The sequence below is a fragment of the Betta splendens genome, chromosome 3 (assembly GCF_900634795.4).
Source record: "Betta splendens chromosome 3, fBetSpl5.4, whole genome shotgun sequence".
Classification (NCBI taxonomy): Eukaryota; Metazoa; Chordata; class Actinopteri; order Anabantiformes; family Osphronemidae; genus Betta; species Betta splendens.
Genome location: NC_040883.2, coordinates 13727257 through 13748182, shown reverse-complemented (window position 1 = coordinate 13748182; position 20926 = coordinate 13727257). Strand labels below are relative to the sequence as shown.

Here is a 20926-nt window from a genome sequence, read left to right as displayed (position 1 = left end):
ATCTATGAATGTCAGGCATACTGTTGATGCTCAGTTTAAACCAATGTGTATTAGTAATATGACTACCACTAATTAATGCGGTACAGGTCCACCATCTGTCATATTATTGATGCACCAGTCACATTACAGTATATATATTGGCCTCTTATTGTCTAATACTGACATGACTCCTATAGTAACATAAATCACACAAACACATACTTTTTATTACTTATATTTATTCCTCAACCATCCAAGTGTCAACTTTGACCTATTACAGTATTACTGTATGTCCCAGATTTTAGAATTATTGGCACTCCAATGTCACATGAATACATCAGGTGTTCTTCTGTTGCCTTTGCTTAGAAACATGATTTCAATTGAATCACAATGATAATTATTTTATGAATTGATGGCACATTGTTGAATTTTTGGCATTGAGCAAACCGCCCTCACTACGGTGAAATTCTACCCTCACATCGTTTCATCGTTACTGCCTAAAGTACAGCGTACCTCATAATCAGATCTGAATCTCACTCACTTAATGTAGCAGCAGTGACTGATTTCAAAATGACAGGAACAGGAAAACAATGCAAACATTTGAATATGTGAAAGGCAAATAGCAGCTACTGGATCAATTTATCTTGTGAATTATCTGCGCAAGAACCCAATAATTTTGGGGGCACTTTGAATGCAATTCAGTGAGAGAAGTGCAATATTTTTATTCTGGCACGGAAAACAGTCACAGACATAATTCACTGGATGGAGAAGGTCTGATGGGCGTCCACCACCCAGTGATTTCCTGTCGCAATTCAAGCAAAAACAATTAGGCAACAGCATCAGGACGATGTTTATTTACTTCTCTATTGATTAACATCTAAACTCATGTCCTGTTTATGATCTCACCGTCGTTGAATTCCCACCACGGGAGCTGGTGAGGATGGAGGGGCTGTGGTACTGACCACCTTATACCCTGTTGGTCATTCAGAAACAAAACTAAAGAAATCACCTGACAGTAAAACTGCGTCCGGGAACGAGAGAAAAGAAAAAGAAGAGGGGGAACAGGGAGAGAGTGTGTGATGCACATCTCAACGTCTTGACTTGAAGTACAGAGCGCAGTGTCCAGAGTTCACCTGAACCCGTCTGTCCGGCACCACTGGGACGTTGAGGCGGACGGGGGCCTCTGGGTGCTCGCCGCGCTCCCGCTCCGGACGCGTGCGTGTGCCGCCGGCCTCCTCTCTCTCTCTCCTCCCTGCGCCTCGGGCGTCACGGCTGCTTCGGCCTCTCCAGCTTCATCAGGGGCTCCGCGGTGTCCGAGTCGCTGTGGTGCTTCCTCTCCCGCGGCGGCTCCACTTTGCCGCAGCGCGTCCACGAGGGGGAGCGCATGTAGCCGCCCCTGGGCAGCACGGGCTGGTGGGAACCTGGAGACCAGGGCTTTTTACTGCTTATGGAACACTTAGAACAATACAGTTCACTGACTAATGCTGCATTCTGCAGCTCCACACCCACTCACGTCCAAACACAGGTCTGACTTGTTTGTGTGGCCTCTAGTGCACGTACACATGAATGCCAGACATATTTATTAGAATGTGAAAGTAAGCCTTAAGTGACCTTTAATCAACTCATGCTTATTTTGTGTGGGCCATAGACTACAGTATTGTTCAGTTCTCTAGCTGTTTCCTCCTCAGTCCACTTGGCGGCGACGTCAAATCTGCCAGAAACGACAACAAGGGAGCAGAAGACGCGACAAAGTCTCTCTCTGCCTTTCACTGCTTGTCAGTCTTATCTCAGTTCTCTGGAGTCAGTACTCGTCTGATGCAGAGACTACAGACAGACACGGTGATGCCAGATGATTGACAGGCCTCCCTCTTCATTCTAACGAGGATAACGGGCTTCTCGGCTGCAGCGAGTGTCACAGATACCTGCTAATTGCTGCTTGTTGCGTCCCTGTGTGTCGGTGTGTGCTGCTGCACACGAACGCCCCTCTTTTTTTCATTCCTTGTGTGCGTTCACATTTTTGTTGACTTGTTTGCACACTGGCGTCTAATTATAAGACTGAAGTGCACACAGGGGGCGTTTGCAGACCTTAGAGGTAAAACTAATGATATGCTTCCCATCTCTGCCTCACATATAGAATACCCTAAGCTACAGTATGAGCTGCCGTCCTTCTGCGCTTCCATTAGACCCTTCAGCCAGTGTGCTGCATAACTCACTGTATCTGAAAAGGAAAACCTGAAAAGACTCAGGAAATCCACAGACGTGTGTTACTGCTCTTTGTGTTTTTGCCCTTCACTTCAGCCCATTTAAGGGAAACAGCAGCTCTGTTTCGTTGGTTCCCACTGATCGTAGCACAGAACGCTCAGTGTTTGTGAACTGGGGCAAGTATTTTCCAAAGATAATCTGTAATTTCATTAAAAGCCTGCAGCACCAAACATTTAAAGTGCTTTAACAGAGGACCTACAACATGCGGTCTGTGCTTCTGGACCAGTGGTCGCTCGGCCTCACCTCTGGCTGGGCATTAGGCAGGTGAAGGCCTGATTAGGGTGTGACACGTTGGTTGCGTTTCCAGTTCCCCTCTGCTCCGCTTCCAGCAACAAATGACTCCACACGCGACAGTGAAACAAGATCCTCACATGGTTGAATGAAACGGATAAAGAAACCCTGCGGTGACGTACTGGATTAACTGTTGTAACATAACCCTGAACCCTGAATGATGCTGCCAATATACATACAGTACAGTAAGAGACAGCAGGGAAAATAAAACACATCTATTATAATGTGCTAACTCAGATTGTTATAACCCGCTTTCCAGGGTCCTTGTTTCCAGCAGGGAGATGTGAATAATTCAGGAAGCTGCATGTACTGTAGCATGAACCCCCTCACCCGTCCCGTCTCTCCTCCCCCCCTGCATCCTCCCTAGCGTCTCCCCCAGCTCCTACAGGCCTTATGCACACTAGCACCAACTCAGCACTTCTCCGTGCAGCTAATGTTCACACACAGCTCAATACTACTTGACCCACATTAGCAAAGCAAAGTAGGGCAGGAATTCATCAATTACTCTATACTGACATATGATGATGGACACTGTCGAGAAAATAAGCCACTATTCTTTCAGTGTGGTGAATGTTGTAAATCAGTTCACAATCCATCATTATCGCAGTCTGATCATTTATCACAGTGGTACCAGACATGGGATTCTCTATATTCTGCATCTTGGCGACTGCGTTCTGAATATCTTCTCTTCGAGTCACATCAGAGGCAGACATGCAGAGTGAGAGAGACTGGGAATCAGGAATAAAGGCAGGAGGATGAAGCAGTGGATGTGTGTGACACAAACGGCTCACGGGGGACGTGAGAGAGCTTTGGAAGCAGGCTGAAGAAAGGTGCTGCTCCAAACCATGAATCAGATGTTATGCTGTGTGGTTTCATTTCACTTGTGATTTATGATTAGAGCGCGTTTCTCACTAATCAACAATACACAATTTATCAATCTGTTGGGATTTTTTTTTCTGTTAGAAATACGCTTCTCTCCCAAATCTGAAGCTTCACAGTCCAAACTGTTCAAGACAATAAGAATCACTTGCAGCTGTCTATTAGCTGACAGCAGGACCATCGTAGCAGAGAGGAGAGGGGGGTGAGGTCTGGAGCTGGAATCATTAAAGCTCTGTGAATTTACCAACAAGCTACAAATCTGCTGCTATGATTCATCTCATGCTAACGCCATGATGACGGCAGCCTGTCCGACGTAGCAGCTGCCTTCGCACAAGAAGCAGTGAGAAGTAAACTTTAATTTAAATATTATACAGGGGCGGTGATCTGGGATCATATCTTGCACTTTACCTGCAGGCGACTCGTTGTGGTTCTCCTCGTCGGAGTCGGCAAAGACCTCGGCTAGTTCCTGGTCAGACATGTCAGTCAGCTCGGTCAGATCCAGGAGGTCAAAGTGCACCTCTAAGGAGGACACGCTGCTCAAAGGCTCTGCAGGAGAGAAGCATGAGAGACCCTGCTTTTATTCCCATCACGGGTCAGACACGTCTGTCTAATAGTGCTGTTCATAATCGGATCAATACTGTCTCTTGATCAATTTGAACCAGGAGCGTTTTACGTTTTTATTCACTTTTCCTCTTTTCCTTCCTCTCTGTTCATGTAAGACGCCGTAAATGACTTGAAGCTCCCTCTGAGCTTGTTACTGTAGTGGATGAGTGGCGCCGTGTCAGTATGACAGGCGTGACTGAAGAGCTGGAACCTCTTCCAGTCAGTGGACATGCAGCAGCCACTTCCTTAATAAACTGTGGCCTTAGTTCTTCCGCTGCTCGTCTTCATTGAGGTGAACATGGCCGACGTGTTCAGCACACAGCGGTTTGCTGCTGCTGCTGCTGATCTACACCAGGGTCGTATCCACTCGTGGGCAGCTTCGAAGTGCCCGACTCAGCAGTTCACGCCATGTAATGTATGTAAAGTACATTTTAATACACGAGCCCATCGAGGGTCCAACAACTTGTGCTTGTCTCAGCATCACCCACATCAGGCTTCTGTTCTGTGCAGCAGCTGAACTGATCTGTCTTCCCGTGAGAAGGATGTCGGTAGACTGTGTGTTCTGTGATCACGGCTGCCCGACAGGCGACATCATGTCCGAGTGAGACACTTGTGACACATGTGATGGGTTACGTGGGTTAAAAAGGCTTTATCCTGTTTAAGATGGTGCTTGAGTCTATGCTCCTACATTTAATTCCCTGCATTGAGTGCGTATTGATTCAAAGCAGCACTCATGAACACACTGAAGCAGTGCTTGGCCGCTGTGTCACGTTCCAATCATATTTAATACTCTCAGCACCAGAAATGCCAGGAGACAGGAGGAAGTGAGATTAAACAAAGCGCGTCTCTGGGAGAATAAAAAGTTAGATTGAGTTCAAAGTGCCGACCAGCTCGTCCTCTGTTTCACCTTTGCTGTGAGTCCTGCCCGGTTCTACTGTCACGTCCTGAATCCTGACAGGGTCACACAGTGGCCGCAGCCACTAGATATCACTCCCATGAATATTTACAGAGCTGGTAACCATGTGGCCTGCATGCAATACAGAAGGTCAGAGAATGACAATAAAAGGGGGAGGACACTAAAGATGCAGAATGATAATAGAGGTGAATGTGCCGTTTTAATCATTTGAGACTTAAATATTAGAGAAAACGTAACCCTCAAATGTCTCTTCAGCTGGTGATTTCTCTTCTTTCTTTTCAGTAACTACCTCCACGATCCCTCAGGGCTCTGTTCTGGTCCCACTGCTTTTGTGTTTCTACTTCACTTGTCCGTATCCTGATGTTCCTGATACAGTAGTTCCACCTCACACTGCCAGTAACCCTCTTTGTTCTCCTGTATAATGGCTTTAATTATGTTAACCAGCCTATTTTCCCATCGGAACCATTTTTACACCCATAGCTTTGTCTCTTCTGCTTTGTCCGCGCTCCGCTGATGGGCCATTGTATTCAGTGAGACAGCAATAGTTTGTTGACAAGTCGAATATGGGCTGCATCTTTTTATTCATTTCACATTTTCCATCACTTCAGAGCTTGATGTCTGTCACCATGAATGCATTTGACTTTTCTCGCAGACTGGAAGGTGCCTGCTTACTGCTATGTATCAGTCTGCCCTGTTTAAGATGACACTAGAGGCAGTTAAACTGAGGAGACTGGAAATTGTGGAGGTGGAGGAGATGAAAGGAAGAAGGGAGTGGCAGGATGATTGGCGAAGAAGGAGGCATGAGGGAAAATGCATGAAAAAAAGAAAACGCAGAGAAATGCAGAGGAAAAGAAGAAAAAATGATCATTTATTTACTTGAATATTCACTCTGCTTGTTTCTTAACCACCTCTCTCCCGTGTCTTTTCCCCTCTTCCACACCCTCTCTCTTTGAATAATTGATCAGTACATTTTCTCTCCCAGGCAGATGCACTGAAATAACTGCTTCAGTCCCAATGGCCAATCAGGGGAGCTCTGACATCCCACTATGGGAGACTGACACTAGAGAATTCATGCTGAGACCGAGCATTCACAGCCTAAAGCAGATGGACGATGTAAAAGGCTTCAAAACCAACCTTTAGTCCCAGGCTTGATACGCACGCTTGCTTTCATAATTAAAAGGTATGAAATAGCCTAAAGTAGAACCATATTTAATTAAATGTTTCCATGCTGTTCTATAAAATGTTGTTCTTTTATGATTTGTCGCTTTCCCCCCATCTCTAAGGTATAGAGGATGGATGGGAGCGAGATCTTTACATTTGGGAGACGGCGTCAGAGAACAGTGGGGCTGTGCTGTGCATGCTGGATTTTCCCATCATGCTCGTCAGCCCAGGCTGAACGGTTTGCATAATGATGTGCAGTGAAGACTATTAGGCCAAGGATAAATGTTTAGGATGGTATTAAACGTGCTAATTATTTCTCTAAGCTGTAGATAACGAACCCTAATAAGACATCATTTGCTCCTATGTGTTCATCTGCTGCACCTGTGTTCTGCAGGTACAAACCCACTCCCCACTGCCTTCTTGCATAAGGAGACATTTGCAGTTTTCAAAGTATAAAACTGTTTGTTTCTAAAAATAAATGCTGCAGGTGACTCAGGAACAAGTGTAGTCCCTGCGTTTGCACAGAAACCTGCAGAACCAGGAGGGGAACCGTTTCTGTACCAATTAGACTACAGAGGCAACGCTGTCATGAAATATCAATGAGATTCCTGATCCCTCGACTACGCTAAATGAGCTAGAATGGGTTTCATGAAACTGTGGAAACATTTCATGCAGTGATGATCCTTCTCTTCTTTCTTTCTCTCGCTCTACCTTTCTTTTAGCCGACCTGCCAGGTGCTGTGGCCAGTTGGCGAGGCCCCTAAACTCATAGGAACAGACAGTAGCCTCGGGTCGAGCTGTCTGTTAGAGTCCAGTGAAGCAGATAAAGGCTGCCTTGTCGCCCCTGTAGCCCCAGTTACCCGTGTTTCTGTGCCTTGGACTCTGAGTCTGGCACGTACTGGAAAGCCTCTATGGGATGGATGCACAATGAGTCCTTTCAGCTAAATCTACGCTGGAGTGATCTGCTCTGCCATCATACTGTATGCGTGGGATATTGTATTTAACTCATGCTCCTGAGGTGATGCGATTTAGTTGCTCTTTCCATTGTCACCTCAGTTTTTTTTTTTTGCCCGAAGCTGTGATTCTTGTCCTCCTTCTTTTCACCCTATCTTGCTTATTAAGGCATTTTCCATCCACAGACACCGGCACGGGTTCATGCACTCCTAGCAGCTTTCTCTCAGCGATACTCACGCCTTTTCTCTGCAATGTGCAGCAGGCTAGCAGTGTGTCCGGACAGGCCGCCCGCCTCCTCCCCTGCTGGGTGCTGGAACAACTCCTTGGCTAGGTCGCCTGAGCTGGAGGGCTTCAGCAGCTTCTGGATGTCTTTATTGGGCTCTGTCAGGGCACGTGGACACAGACGTGGGACATGAAAAACTTAACTTAGGGTCAATTTTATCATGGATGTGTGTGTGGTTCCTTTAAAAGAAGACTTATTTTTCAGAAAAAGAAATGTTCTGAATTACTGCCCATGCCCTACTACCAGGCCAAACATCTCAAACATCCATTCAAAATAGAAAACCAGTTTACGCAGGCCGTTAGCAAAGCATGGAAATAGAAAGGGCTTAAAATAGCATCCTTTGAAATGTGGGAGTGTGCACAAATTCTAAATTGGTTAAACTTGATCAAGGTTAAATGTTTGCCTGCTCCATGCAGCTGAACACACAGCACGTGAATGTGATGGGGCTGAGAGTCACATGACATTTGTGCATTATAAGTCATACAAAACAAAGTAGTGTGATGCTACAAGCTCATCTGCGCTCATGGAGCAGCAGCACCGTAGCTGTTTTTGTGTTGCCTGCAGAGTTGATGGAAAGTTGAGTGGGAGTACAGCAGCTTGCTGACGCTCCACCACAGATGGCTGCTGCCGTCTCCACTCGCAGTATGTTCTTAGGAAGAAATATTTCTTGTTTCTTGTGAAAAAGCGTTGAAGCCAAGGCCGAGTTGCAACATGATGGACTCTGATTTCACCCCCGAGGAGCCCGTGGTGGATTCATGGCTATTGATTGCCTTCTGCAGCGAGGAGCCGCTCACAACCTGAAGGACTACAGCGTTACCTCCGCTGATGTAATGAAAGCTTTGTTCAATATTCAGACTGTTTACCAACAGCTTTGCTTTCCATTTCTCTCACCTGCTTCAGCAAACACTTTTCTAATCTTTCTCCTGTGCATCAATCCGCTCAGACAGGCGGCCTGCCAGCCAGCCTCATTAACCCGAAAACCTGCATTCCTCCCAGCCAGAGTACTGGGGACCAAGGGTATTAGAGTGTCAGGACACTCAAACAAACACACTGATTAACCAGCAGTTTTAATTGCCTCCACGTTTTAATATTACTAAAAAACAGCCTTGTATTCACACGTACAGATACAGTCAATCATTGCTCACCTTGGATAAACTAAATTGTATTGATTTCAGAAACACCTTAGTAGCAGCACTAGCTCCAATTGTTTCTTATACTTATTTAATTTGAATCTTTACTATTATTCAGAAACACTTAATCAAAGCTCCATCATAACCAGGTGAAATTGAGGATAAACACAATGATGCTTGTGAATTAATAAATTCCATTTGTGCAGTTGAATGACTTGACTAATATTTTGGTATTTCAGGTCAATTATATTTTCACTGCATGCTTGTATCTACAGTGTTTCTGCGCTGTGATAATCATGCCGTAATGTTAATAAGCCGCAGAAGTAAAGAGACTGTCAGAGAGTCACTGGGTTATCTGCATCTAAAGGTGAACAGGTTCGCACAGATGGCGCGATCCGAGCACCACCTGCTGTGAGCGAGTCAGACCCAATAATGAGCATATAACATGCTGCTTGTCACCACAGTTAGCTGCCATTTGCAGGCTGTGACTGACCCTGTCTCAAGCTGTCGATGGCTGACTGTCTGTGAACTCACCCTGAACAGACAGACAGATGGAGAGACGTGAGGAGCGAGAGGAAGAGGAGAGAAAGGCAGACTGTACACTGGCCAAGAAGGTGACTCCAACTCTGGCTTGGGTCAATAAATCCATTAACATTTGACATTGTAGCACTGAATGATTTATTGTTCGTTCAATCATTTCACAGGGAGTTGATGCATTTTCTGTTATCCTTCACTTCTAACAACACAGCTAGGGCTGCAAACATTTCATCTACTGCTAATTTCATAAATGATAATGACTGCTGGTTCTGGACAAAGTACAATTCAGTTAATGTGATACACTTTATTGATCTGCCTCAGTTTGTACTTTAAGAGATGCAGATCTTTTCATTTATCACAGGGAATGTTATTGTCCGTGCTTCGTATTTAACTTATACCTGCAACCAACTGCCTCTCTGTGTGTTGTTCATGAATAAGTTATAAAGCCTTTGAACGTTTGTAACTGTCTCACTGGGGCATTGTTGCCTCAGCACAGGCTTCTCTGGACGGCCGTTCAACAAAAGCCCACATGCATCCATTATTGTACTACAATATGGTTTCACCCATTGACCCACAGTGCGTGAAAATGGAAAGATCTGTGCTGGTTGGCACAGAATAAACACAGGGCTCCAACAGGAAAATGACGGCGCACTGCTATGCTTAAACCACATACTGTATATCAGTGACTAACTCTTGAATAGATTTAACATTGCAAAATGCGGTGACGTGACTCAACGCCTGCTCATGTGGTGAACACTGTTCAAGGAGGCTGGGGTTCAGAAAGTGGCTGATACGCTGCTAACACGAGGAAGAAGAACGCTCACACCCGGCAGGCTATTCACAGCAACTCCCTGAGAGGATGAACACACTTTGCTGGTGTGATGTGACAAAGGGGACACACGGTGGAGACAAGGAAGAATAGAAAATGTCTCTTACCTGGGCTCCCTGCCCCTCCCTGCGCCTCCATGCAGTTCAGCCACGAGTGTCCTGCTGCTCACCACGCCAGCATCCGAAGGCAGAGCAGACAAACGGAGGGGGGGACTGAGGGAGAGGCAACGCGAGAGGGTGTGCATATGAGGGAGAGAGGGGGGTGGGTAGACACAGCGAGATCCCAGGCTGCCAAAGACTACTCCTCCTTCTTTTTTGTGTGCGCGGCTCTTCTGTGCGTGCCAGACAGGTGATGTTGGTTCCTCCGCTGCTCTGAGCTCCGGCCTGTCTGAGTGTCGCTGGCGCCGCCTCACGGAGCGACCGGCGGCATCACTACACATTTCCAAGCCACTTGGTGTGGTGAACGCAGCATTGTGAGGCTGGGCTTGGTATGTACAGAATACACAGTGAGAGATCCAGAGCAAAAAAAGAGGTGGGGGGGGTCTGGGGGAGAGGGCTGGGTTGGCAGACTGCCCAGACTGAGGGAGAGAGAGAGAGGGAGAGAGAGAGAGAGAGAGAGAGGGAGGGAGAGAGAGGGAGGGAGAGAGAGGGAGGGTTGCAGACCACTGGGTGGTGTGTGTGTGTGTGTGTGTGTGTGTGTGTGTGTGTGTGTGTGTGTGTGTGTGTGTGTGTGTGTGTGTGTGTGTGTGTGCGCGTGCACGAGCATGACATTAGATTTTATGGACATACGTGTAGGCAAGTTGATGATCTTGATGTGTTTCAAATCAAATTTACAGTCTACAGCTCAGGCAATCAGAGCTGAGTGCGCCCGTTATCGATCCATTCTTTAAAACAAATGACAAATAATAAATGCACACACACATCACTGCATTTATGCTCTGTGATGACAACTGATCTAAAAGGTAGAGCTTCTCTCTGCTGGTAGAGTTCGCCCTCTACTGGCTGCATCTGATAAGTGATCCATGATCCTACTTCATCCACACACATTAACATTCATATGTACTTTTTACCTATAGCTAAAAATCCGTGTCTTAATGTGTCTTTGCGTTTTATTTCACTTAACTTCGTTTTATCTTCTTGGAAAAGCCAAGCTTTACAAATACACTTAGGGTTGACGGGCTTTATTTTATAGCGTTGTAAATGCTGCTGTTTCGCGTTTGGCTCAGTTTGTCCCAACGAGCTCCCGTAGCTATGATAAACACTGACAAGCAGCTGTTCCTTTAGTGTTACGTTACAGAGCTCACGTGTGAATTTTTACTGCGTGAAGAGCAGCCGAGTAACGCAGAAGAGGCCACTTTGTATTGCTAATACCACAATGGAGCCAGTTATTAAAATAAACCCCGGTAGGCTGAACGTGTGTGACGCTTGTTCTGTCGCTAAAACGCGTGTGGACGCATGTGTTAGTGTCGGTACCGCTACTCGGCTAACGGAATTCTTCTCCGCTTGCTCCACTTTTCACTCCGACACTGAGCACGTTTCCCTTTGCCATTTCAGGAGCGACGAAGTGGGACATTCGTCAGAAAATCTGGGACTACATAGAGGAGAAGAACCTCGCCAACTTCCCGAGGCCTGTTCACAACAGGATCCCAAACTTCAAGGCAGGTTAAAGGGACGCAGCTGAGATCAGCTCCAACAAAGCGTTGGTGTTAGACAGTTTTGGTCGATCCGCATATTAATAGTCACATAAGTTAAACAGGCGTAAATGCCACGGCTTGGTTCCGTTAACTGCTTTGTAATTCTTTTAATATGTGTTTGCTCAGTTGTCTGCTCTGACTGAGGCCTTCTGTAAGCAGGATAGTATAAGTCATTCTGGTGAAGCTATTTTACAGGTAAAAATAGGATTTAAAACATTATAGTTTGCTCAATGACAAACTGAACGATAAATGCTTTGTTTCCATAAAGCTGAGTGTTAGAAACCAAGCAAATGCACTGTAATTTCTAGAACTAAGTAATATGGTCATAGCAGCCACACAATTGTTTGTTGTAAGAAACATATACATGCATGAACTTCACCATTGTTCTGACAACCACATACGGAATGATTTCAGCTCTTGTATGTGTCTTATTTTGTATTTAATGGCTAGACTGCAAATCCAGCATGCAGCAGGCTTGCAGACCTGCAGGTGTTCAAGTCCAGCCAAACAGTGAAAGTAAACCCAGACAGACCCCAGCAGCAGGCGCGATTTATTGCTCTGGAAGTAAGTTGAAGTCAGGAGACAATGATATCACAGCCCGTTCTCCTCTCCTCTCAACCAGGGGGCTTTCACAGCCTGTGACAGGGTGTCTGAGCTTCAGGTGTTCAGCCAGACAGTGGAGGTGAAGGTGGATCCTGATAAACCACTAGAGGGTGCCCGGCTGGCGGTGCTGCAGGTAGCGCTGAAGCTCAGTGGCCCAGGATTTATTATACAAAGACCCTTATACATGTGTATTTGTGTCTATTTGCCATGTTAGTGTCTGAATTTGTTCTAGAAATATAGTTATGTAAAATGTCCTCTTTCTGAATTAAATGCATTGATTTATTTTTATAAACATATCAGACGCATACTGCTTGTTAAGTTGAATATTTCTAATATTTCTTACCTCGGTGTTCATCGTTTAATCTTCTTTGCAGGCACAGAAAACCTTACTGGTCCCAACTCCTCGTCTTCGAACTGGCCTTTTTAATAAGATTACTCCTCCCCAGGGGGCCAGCAAAGAACAGCTACGTGTATGCTCTACAGCTCAGGTTGCAACTCGCTAACTTCATTTAACATATTTTTAAAATTTAGTTACAGTAATAAATCAGCAATAACCAGTTCTGATTTTCTTGTTGTTCTATCCTCATCTTTCAGGGTGTTAAAGATTTCAGCGTCCCTGTTGGTCTGGAAGCAAAGGTGAAGGTAGATCTTGTGGTGGTTGGTTCTGTGGCAGTGTCTGAGAAAGGTGAGTTAGCTCAGTGCCAAAGAGTCGACACTTCACCATATGCTTTGGAAATTTGCAAGAATTATTTTAAAAAGTAATTAATCCTGCTTTTCTGTATCTAAGTTTGGCTGTTAAAAGGGAATTGCAGTGTCAGGCTTTTGGCTTGATAATTTTTGATTGAGATGAAGAGAACTTGGCCATATTGAAAAAGGGTATCCTTGCGATGCTTAATGCAAAACCTAGCTGGGAAAAGAGGTTTGTGGCACGTGTCTGTTCGTGTAGGCCTGCGGATTGGAAAAGGAGAAGGTTACGCTGACTTGGAGTACGGCATGATGGCTTCAATGGGAGCTGTCAACGAGTCCACTGTGGTGGTTACTGTTGTCCATGACTGCCAGGTTAGTTGGTTCCAAGGAATGTGATCAGCTCCATCTGCACTTTATGTCCGTTTATCAGAGTGAAAACCAAATCAATCAAAATATTGTAGATTTTTTTTTATATTGCAGTCTGAGATTTGACGATACACAAAAGGTGTAACTGTCTTTATTTTGGTCCTCATACTTTTCAGGTTGTGGACATTCCAGAGGAACTCATAGGCAGTCATGACCTGACTGTGGACTTCATCCTTACACCCACCAGAGTTATTACAACAAATTGCCAATTACCCAAACCACAAGGAATTATCTGGATAAAGGTACATTTAAAGTTTTTTTTGCTGCATTAAATTCCAGTTACAGGCATAGGGATATGGTTTAATTATTAAGGTAGCATTTCATTTGTTCGGATGTAATCTGTTTCTTGAAGAACACTGCCCTCTAGTGGACACGCGTTGACAAATCGCCTCAGCACAGGACTGCTTTTCACTGTGTGCATTCAGTCTTTGGCACAATAGTAATTAAGAAAGTTTAATAATAATTTTTTAATTTGTTTTATTCTAAATAATTACCTAAAAAGCATTTGGGCAAAATATATAAGCAACAAATAAACTGTGTTTCTACATTATTTTCTTTAGAGAGTGGTGCTTAAACTGTTTTGCGATTTACTTCCTCGGGACAATGCGTGTTTGTCCACCTGATAATTCCTCTTTAATTAGACGTGATGGGGAGTTATTCTTATCATGTGCACAGTCCGAGTTTCCTTAAGACACACATGTAAGTAAACAGGGCCGAGTGACCTCACAGACAGGAAGGCCATGTCTGATCATCAAAGGCTCCTCTGCTCAGCCATCTTGTCTCTGCTGCAGCAGCGGAACAGCGGGTCAAACGGGGCAGTGTAAAAACAATAGTGCCGTATATCCTTTACAGGACTGGTCAGCATCAAAGGCTGCCAAGACACTTGGAAGACCCAACAAATCAAAAGGGCAGTCTTTATTTTTAACTGCTGGGGGAAATGAATTGTCCTGCTGCTGTGAGGACAGTTATTACGCAGCAGGATGAATCATGCGAATTCATCGGGCTTCTTGCTGCGTTAGATGTTAGCGAGGCTGTTTTTGCTGTTTATGTAGCTCCGCCCCCTTTCAGTCCCACTGAGCCTCCTCAGTGTTGTGTCTTCAGCTAGACGCCGAAAAGCTGGAGAAGATCCCCGTCCTGAAGAAGCTGCGTGCCCTGGAGGAGGAGGCTGGAAAGGACGTGACACTGGGGGAGACGCCTGCGGCGCCGGAGCCCGGTCCACAGGCCACCGGTCGGCCCCGGAGGCCCGCCAGACGGAGGCCGAGGCCCAACATGCAGCCGGACGCTGAGCGGGATCCCAAGGAGGAGTCCAAGCAGGACGGGCGAGCAGAGGGGGAGCAGAAAGCCAGACTTCACCCACCTAGAGTCAGGAAAGAGAGCAGAGGGGATGGTGGGGAGGGCAGCGAGGGGGAAATGGCCGCGAGAGGGAAGGGAAAGAGCCGAGGGAACAGGGAGAAGGCCCCCGAGGAGGGCGCGAGGGAGGTCGCGTCCCAGCGGAAGCTTCCTCTGAGCGTGACCACGGTTTACCTGGGGGGGATCCCCGCCGGGCTGCGCGTCAGCGAGCTGAAAACGGCCCTGAGGGAGAAGGAGGCCACGCCCCTGAGGCTCACCTGGCAGGGGGCTCAGCACAGGGCCTTCCTGGACTACAGCGACCCCCAGGCGGCGGAGCAGGCCCTGGAGTCGCTGCAGGGCCTCAGCCTGAACGGCCACAGCCTGCAGGCCGAGCTGGCCAAGAGCCAGAGGGGGGGCAAGCGCTCGGGCCAGCCCGGCAGGAGGCCGCGCGCCAAGGCGGCGCCCGCCGAGGCCCGGGGCGACGCCGCCGAGGCCGCCGAGCAGTGAAGGCGGAGGGCGGCGGCAGTGAGAGGGGGCTTCAAGATGAGTTTAGTTTTTTATACACACACGTCTGGATTTCGGAGCATATATTCCGGCGATAGGAGCGATAGCTATGTAAGGCTTAGGAGCGTAACACGCAATGCCTCACATATGATGAATTGGCATTTCACTGCTGAATCCCAGCATTGCGTTTCACAATACTTAACCATACAGTTATGTGCCTTGTTTTTCTAACACACATCTCCTGGACTGTGTGTGTCTTCATTCTTTGGAGGTGCTTTTTTTAGCAGTTCTTGGAAATAAGCTGTAGTTGTTTGTCTTTGAAACCATAGTGTGTATGGAGTTTATTTGTTACCATACGAGTTCCTGGTATATTTTACTTTCAGACCCTCTTGCTTATAGTTTTACCTTTTTTGTGAGGAGTTTGTTATTTAACCCATTTTTCTGCTTGCTGCCTGAAATGTCTTAGTTTCTGTTGCAAGTAGCGTCACCATGTGGTCAGGTGAGCAGTTTCTTCAATCCTGTGCCATGAAGCATCATTTTAAAATTCTGAATTCTCCAACAGATTATTTTTTTCTGAGACGGCATCGTTTATAGGAATGCCCAGTTGAGACACAGATGTCTTTCAGGTGCTATATGCCAATTATTAAAACATTTTGTTGGCTTTCTGCTTTTTTGTGTATTTTGTTTTTTTTGGATGAGACGCTAACTCAGCATTTAGTGGTACAGAGGAACTGTTCTGATGCATCTGTTTGTTACTTGGTATTCATTAACGTCCTCCACTAAAGTTTCTTGTCTGTATTTTTCCAGTCTTGGTGTCATTTTTGTGCTGCAATTTGCTTTGATTTAGATAATATAGGTTGATTAATCGTTGTTCAATGCATTATCTAAGAGGCAGCGCTGAAAGAATCTCTGTCTGTGTTATGACAGAAAAACATGTTAAATGTGTTCAACAGAACATGTTATAAACGCTAGTTCTCAGTATTTGCTTGGACCCCTAATTCATTTACTGTACGTCTCTCTTTACCTGCTGATGAGTCTTGTTGCGCTTGTAGGAGCAGACAAGTGTCCTACACTGAGGTGCGAGCCCCGGGCCTGTCTGTCTGTCTGTCTGTCTGCACAGAGCAGGCCTCTGGCTTTTTATGGAGCTGTCATCCAAGCCCGGCCTGGCAACAGCTGCAGAGCCTCATCTCCCTCCCTCAGCCCCGCCAGAGCTCGGCAGATGTCATCGGTTTGTTAATGTGCTGTTGAGCCTGCTGCTCGCTGGCATGTTCACTGCACCGGGGTTCAGTCAGTGGTCAGTGTCACAAGATAGCGACGTCTTCGCACAAACCTCCAAAGATAAGTGAAACGAGACAGGAAGTGCCTCGAACTTTTACTGGTTTCCACACACTGAACACATTTGTTCTTAGTCCTTTTTACACCTTTTAGCTTAAATATGAAGGAAGCAAAAGAACCTGAGAGAAAATAGTTTCAATTCAAAATCAGTTCATCTGCATCTGCCTTAAATGCAGCCACTTCTGACACATGTATCTAATTCATACAAAATACTTTGAAAAGCAGTGATGTAATTGAATATAATAGATTATGCCAACTTAAAATAAGGTCATTGTTGTGAACTAAACCTGTACTCATTAAATATGATGTTGTTCACCAGTTTTCACCCGAATTAAAATCTATTTAAATGTTAAAGATCTTAACTTGCACCACGTGTACTTAACGTTACCGTTATGTGCAGCCAGTTGCATATGAAGCAAATGAGCAAACAATTATAAAAAGATTTAACTCAAGCTACAATAATCAACTAACAACCAGCGGAAAGTTGAAGTTTCTGTGGAGACTTAAATTCTTTGCCTGTGGATTTTTATGAAATCTTTTACTCTCAAGTTGTCAGTTTTAGAGATTATATTTCTATGAAGCCCATGCGTTTAAACCCAATTGTTTTGCGCTATTACCTTTAAGTTCAGCACCAGTGTATTACGGCATGTAGGACCGAACCAGAGGGACCTGTAGGTTCTGACCCTGTAACCGAACACGAGCCCAGCCTGCTCCTCCGATTTGTTACGCTTTAATGGCTGCGTGCACTCTCACAACGAGGCGTGTTTAACTTTTCAAAGCATTTATTTTAAATCGACATCAATGAATCGTTGCCATTGACCCGTGGAAAATCAGATTTTTTTTTCGTATAACATCAGTTTACAATAACAGATATGACCTGCTCCTGCCAGGTGAAGAAAACAAAAACAGACAGGCACTTTGGCTGCATCCGTGGTGTGAAACACAGCCGTGATGGTCCTGACATTTTCTAGAGCACTACTACAATCCTAGTATGGGGCGTATAGAAAATTGTGCTTTAAGTTTTTAGCTGAGTATCTCATAAGGCGCAGTTCATCTAACTCATAGGATCCGAGTTTGGCCAAATTAATTGGGTGATTAATTGGACGTTTAATATTTCTAATTTGCTGAATTATCTTTACCTATTGAATTGCGTTGTATTAGGATGTCCTTTCCACCCATGGTGCCATATTACTTTACAGTGTACCAGCGATGAAACGCAGGGAACGTCTTGTTTTAAGTGAATTTAGATTTAAAATTTCAAAAAGATATTTCTTGTATTTCTTACAATTGAACTATTGTAATATAACCTAAAGTTTAGCCTTCACTGCTGGACCCTCCCTATTTTTCTTTTATATTTATATATATATATCTATATATATATATTCATATAAGTATACAGTGCTGAAAGTAATGGTCTACATATATCTAACACAAAGAACAGTGCTTACAACATATTCTCAAATTTCATTTTAAACAAATATTAAGCGTTCTGACAAATATTGCCAATAAAGCATAAACCTCCTTGGCCAATTCGCCTGAATTTAAAATACGTAGGCCTACTGAATAAATAAAAAGTTTGCGCTTATAGGCTATTCAAAAAGTGCCTTCATCGTTTTTACACAGTAAATATGGACACACGGTGATTGTGTGTTTGTCCATAATTGTTCGTTTCAAAATTCAACGCTTGTAGAAAGAAAAGTAAAAACGTTGAACGGAGAAGACGGAAGTGTGTATTTGTACATTGGCCTAACTTTACAAGGAGAATAAGCGTAAGAAAGGTGTGAAGTGGTGGTTAATCCGATTTAGGCCTAGTACCAAACAGCAGCAGGGCTTTTACGCCAGCCTCAACCCCGCTGGCCGACGTTGATGGCACGAAGACGCTTATTATTATAGATTATTATTGTCGCCGCTGTGCCGTGACTTTGTGGTTTTCGTGTCTCCGTGTCTTTACTGTGTGAACCAGTACAGGAAAGTAGTCCGGTCCACTCGACGCAGCGCGCGCCCCACAGGCCCGAGGGTGCCACGCGTGTCTCTCAGTGGTTATTTGGCATTTGTTCTCGTCCCAGTTCAACGTGCTGCGTGGCTCGAGTCCGTGACAGCGTCCTCCAGTCCGCGGACTGTCCGTGGAGGCATCACATGACGCAGGGCTTGATGTCCTGGTAGGAGACCTGCTGGTGGTGGTAGTACGAGCCGCTGCTCGGCGAGTGCATGGCCGAGGACGTCATGGCGTTGAACGAGAACACGAACTCCTTTCGGTCACACATGCTGGGAGACTGGGAATGGTACCGAGGAATGCCTGCAGAGGGGTCGATTAAAAACGCGAGTTAAACACAATAAACGTTGGACACGAACATTTGCGCCGATCTGTGACCGTGGATTAAAGCAGCCTGAAGAGATTTTCAGTTCTTTGGGTTCTGAGGCGAAACACATTTACAAGAATTCAAATGGACATTATTCACAAGTCTCTGCCACAAACTCTTAAAATCCTCACTCAGCAGCTACAAATTGATATTGCGGAACCAAAACCATAAGATGAAATTCATATTTTTTATATATAAAATAAGTCCACCGTCTCCCCGCAAATCCCCAGCGTCACGTGCAGCCTTTCAATCTTCACGGGGACAGAGTCTATTTAGCAGCTACAATTTAGACCGTCGCACGAGGAGGCGGACGTGCGGCTAATTGACAACGGTCCTCTCGCACGACAGTCCCAGAGGACGCGGGGCCTCGGGGCGAGGCCGCCCGGACCAGACCGCGCTTGTTCTTCTTGCCCGGAGACTGGCCCAGCTGTAAAAGGTCCCGGCGGACTCCCCCTGTCCTCCCACGACTGCCTGATTCCTCCACGCGCTCAAAGCCCCCGGTATTCCTTTTTATTTGTACGTGTGCTGGCTTTTTGTTACAGGACAGTGACGACGCTTGTTCTATTGTTGGGGATTCTGTTTGGATGGATTAGTGGTTTCATCACTTTTCATGAGACTTCTAATTTGAATGGTTCTTAGCGAGTGTTGAATAAACAGCACATTTCAAATAAGGTAAACCAAGTTAGGCCCTTTGGCTTTAGGCCAGAAGGATCTTTGCTTATTTATGAGTAGAAAATATATTTTAAAAACAAATATCTGGATGTGTTGTTGTACAATAATAGAAATTCGTTTTTGTTTTGATGACTTTGTATTTGTTTCACCATTTCAGCCTTATAAAATCCTGAGTTTTACCAACAGCATTGGGAAGTTCGGACTAGAGTGGTGTTGGACCTACCTTGCAAGTCTGTGGTACTGTGCCCGTTCTGGTGCAGGTACGGCTGGTCTAGTGAGTGCGTGGGCAAGCTGGGCTGCAGCGGGTTCGCTCCCGGATTACAAGGAGACAGAGGCTGCTGCTTAATGTAGGAGGCGCCGTTGTTCAAAGAGGCCGACGGCGCCGGAGCCCACGCCGAGGCCGAGCTCGAGTAGACGGCGTGGGGCTCCATGACTCCCCCGCTGGGAAGCAGGGGCGACGCGGAGTTGTCGTGGTGGGGATAGTCACTCCCAGTGGATCCAGTACAACTTCCCATGTAGGAATGTCCACTGTTGGCCGACAAGTGGGACATGGAGTGTCCGGATAGACCCATCCCTTCCATGTTACCTGCCAAGTGTCCATTCATCATCCCAATTCCACTGTCCAGAGACAAGCCGTTGGGCGGACAGGACAGGCCCCCGCCGCTCCCCTGGAAATTATAGGAGTCGGGGATGTGGTTGAATCCCAGGCCGTTCATCATGCTGTACATGGGCTTCAGCGCCTGGCACTTGCGCCTGAACCCCCTCGGCCTCCTTCTGAAGGAGCCTTCCTCGAACATGAACTCACTAGCTGGATCGATAGTCCAGTAGTGGCCCTTCCCCGGCCGACCCAGGCCCTTGGGCAGCTTTATGAAGCACTCGTTCAGGGACAAGTTGTGACGCACGGAGTTCTTCCATCCCTGGTACGAGCCTCGGAAAAACGGGAAGCGACTCTGCAGAAATTGGTAGATTTCGCTGAGCGTCAGGCGCTTGGTGGGAGAGCTCTGGATAGCCATGACTATTAACGCTATGTACGAATAAGGGGGCTTCTCTGGTCGTCGAATCCCAGCGTTGGTCTTCTTGGTTTTCGTGGTAGAGGAGGCGGTTTCCATCACCGACGTCTGTCCGTGCGGCTTCTCCGGAGCAGACATGGGGCTGCTCTGGGCAGGAGTCTGCGCTGGGGGCTGCTGGACCTCTGCCGTCATTAGATGGACGTACTCTTCGAGATAACTGGCAAAAATAGTTAATTCCCACTTATAAACACTACAAGGTCGAATACGCTGAGACAAAGAGCCAAAAAAGAAGCGTAGGTGTAACTAACGCACCAACTAAAGCCGAGACTGTCTTCTGAACTACAGCGTCTTCCTTTCGGTCCGGTTCTGCCAGCGGTCTGATCCCGGGTCGCCTCGCCCGCCGCGTCCGAAATGGGATAAGGAGCAGAACAGGAGCCGCTTTCCACTTCACTTGGTGTGTTGTCGTGCGTCCGAGGAGCTCACT

The 20926-nt window shown here is 46.2% G+C and overlaps 3 protein-coding genes across 4 annotated transcripts; 1 reads left to right on the top strand and 2 right to left on the bottom strand.

The window, feature by feature from the left end:
• Nucleotides 1–201: 201 nt before the first annotated feature.
• On the bottom strand, nt 202–10319 carry dbndd1 (dysbindin domain containing 1). The gene is made up of 4 exons (XM_029144224.3): nt 9931–10319; nt 7282–7425; nt 3820–3957; nt 202–1400 (listed from the first exon to the last, which is right to left on the bottom strand). The coding sequence occupies exons 1-4, from the start codon at nt 9959–9961 to the stop codon at nt 1246–1248; spliced, it is 468 nt and encodes a 155-aa protein (XP_029000057.1). The 5' UTR covers nt 9962–10319; the 3' UTR covers nt 202–1245.
• Nucleotides 10320–11042: 723 nt separating this feature from the next.
• On the top strand, nt 11043–16046 carry mthfsd (methenyltetrahydrofolate synthetase domain containing). 2 transcript variants are annotated; one of them, XM_029144832.3, is made up of 8 exons: nt 11043–11225; nt 11377–11480; nt 11967–12080; nt 12494–12607; nt 12714–12804; nt 13066–13178; nt 13349–13474; nt 14334–16046. In XM_029144832.3, exons 1-8 carry the CDS (start codon nt 11198–11200, stop codon nt 15066–15068), a joined length of 1425 nt encoding a protein of 474 aa, XP_029000665.1. In that variant the 5' UTR covers nt 11043–11197; the 3' UTR covers nt 15069–16046. The 2 variants fall into 2 exon arrangements, with proteins under 2 accessions (XP_029000665.1, XP_029000664.1); XM_029144831.3 differs by lacking the exon at nt 11967–12080 and adding an exon at nt 12139–12252 and having other exon boundaries at nt 11045–11225.
• Nucleotides 16047–16446: 400 nt separating this feature from the next.
• Nucleotides 16447–20923, bottom strand: foxf1 (forkhead box F1). Its single transcript, XM_029144835.2, has 3 exons — nt 20755–20923; nt 19656–20659; nt 16447–18696 (listed from the first exon to the last, which is right to left on the bottom strand). The coding sequence occupies exons 2-3, from the start codon at nt 20632–20634 to the stop codon at nt 18533–18535; spliced, it is 1143 nt and encodes a 380-aa protein (XP_029000668.1). The 5' UTR covers nt 20635–20659; nt 20755–20923; the 3' UTR covers nt 16447–18532.
• Nucleotides 20924–20926: the final 3 nt, after the last annotated feature.

Bases quoted from the DNA above. Each gene is read 5' to 3' on its own strand.
- dbndd1 (XM_029144224.3), bottom strand. From the start codon at position 9,961: ATGGAGGCGCAGGGAGGGGCAGGGAGCCCAG. The intron at 7,426-9,930 runs GTAAGAGACATT...GTGCCCTGACAG, and splicing joins GGGAGGGGCAGGGAGCCCAG to AGCCCAATAAAGACATCCAG. The intron at 3,958-7,281 runs GTGAGTATCGCT...TCTCTCCTGCAG, and splicing joins GCACATTGCAGAGAAAAGGC to AGCCTTTGAGCAGCGTGTCC.
- mthfsd (XM_029144832.3), top strand. From the start codon at position 11,198: ATGGAGCCAGTTATTAAAATAAACCCCG. The intron at 11,481-11,966 runs GCAGGTTAAAGG...TTTAATGGCTAG, and splicing joins ACAGGATCCCAAACTTCAAG to ACTGCAAATCCAGCATGCAG. The intron at 12,081-12,493 runs GTAAGTTGAAGT...TCTTCTTTGCAG, and splicing joins CGCGATTTATTGCTCTGGAA to GCACAGAAAACCTTACTGGT.
- foxf1 (XM_029144835.2), bottom strand. From the start codon at position 20,634: ATGACGGCAGAGGTCCAGCAGCCCCCAGCGCAGACTCCTGCCCAGAGC. The intron at 18,697-19,655 runs GTAGGTCCAACA...ACCCCTCTGCAG, and splicing joins CAGTACCACAGACTTGCAAG to GCATTCCTCGGTACCATTCC.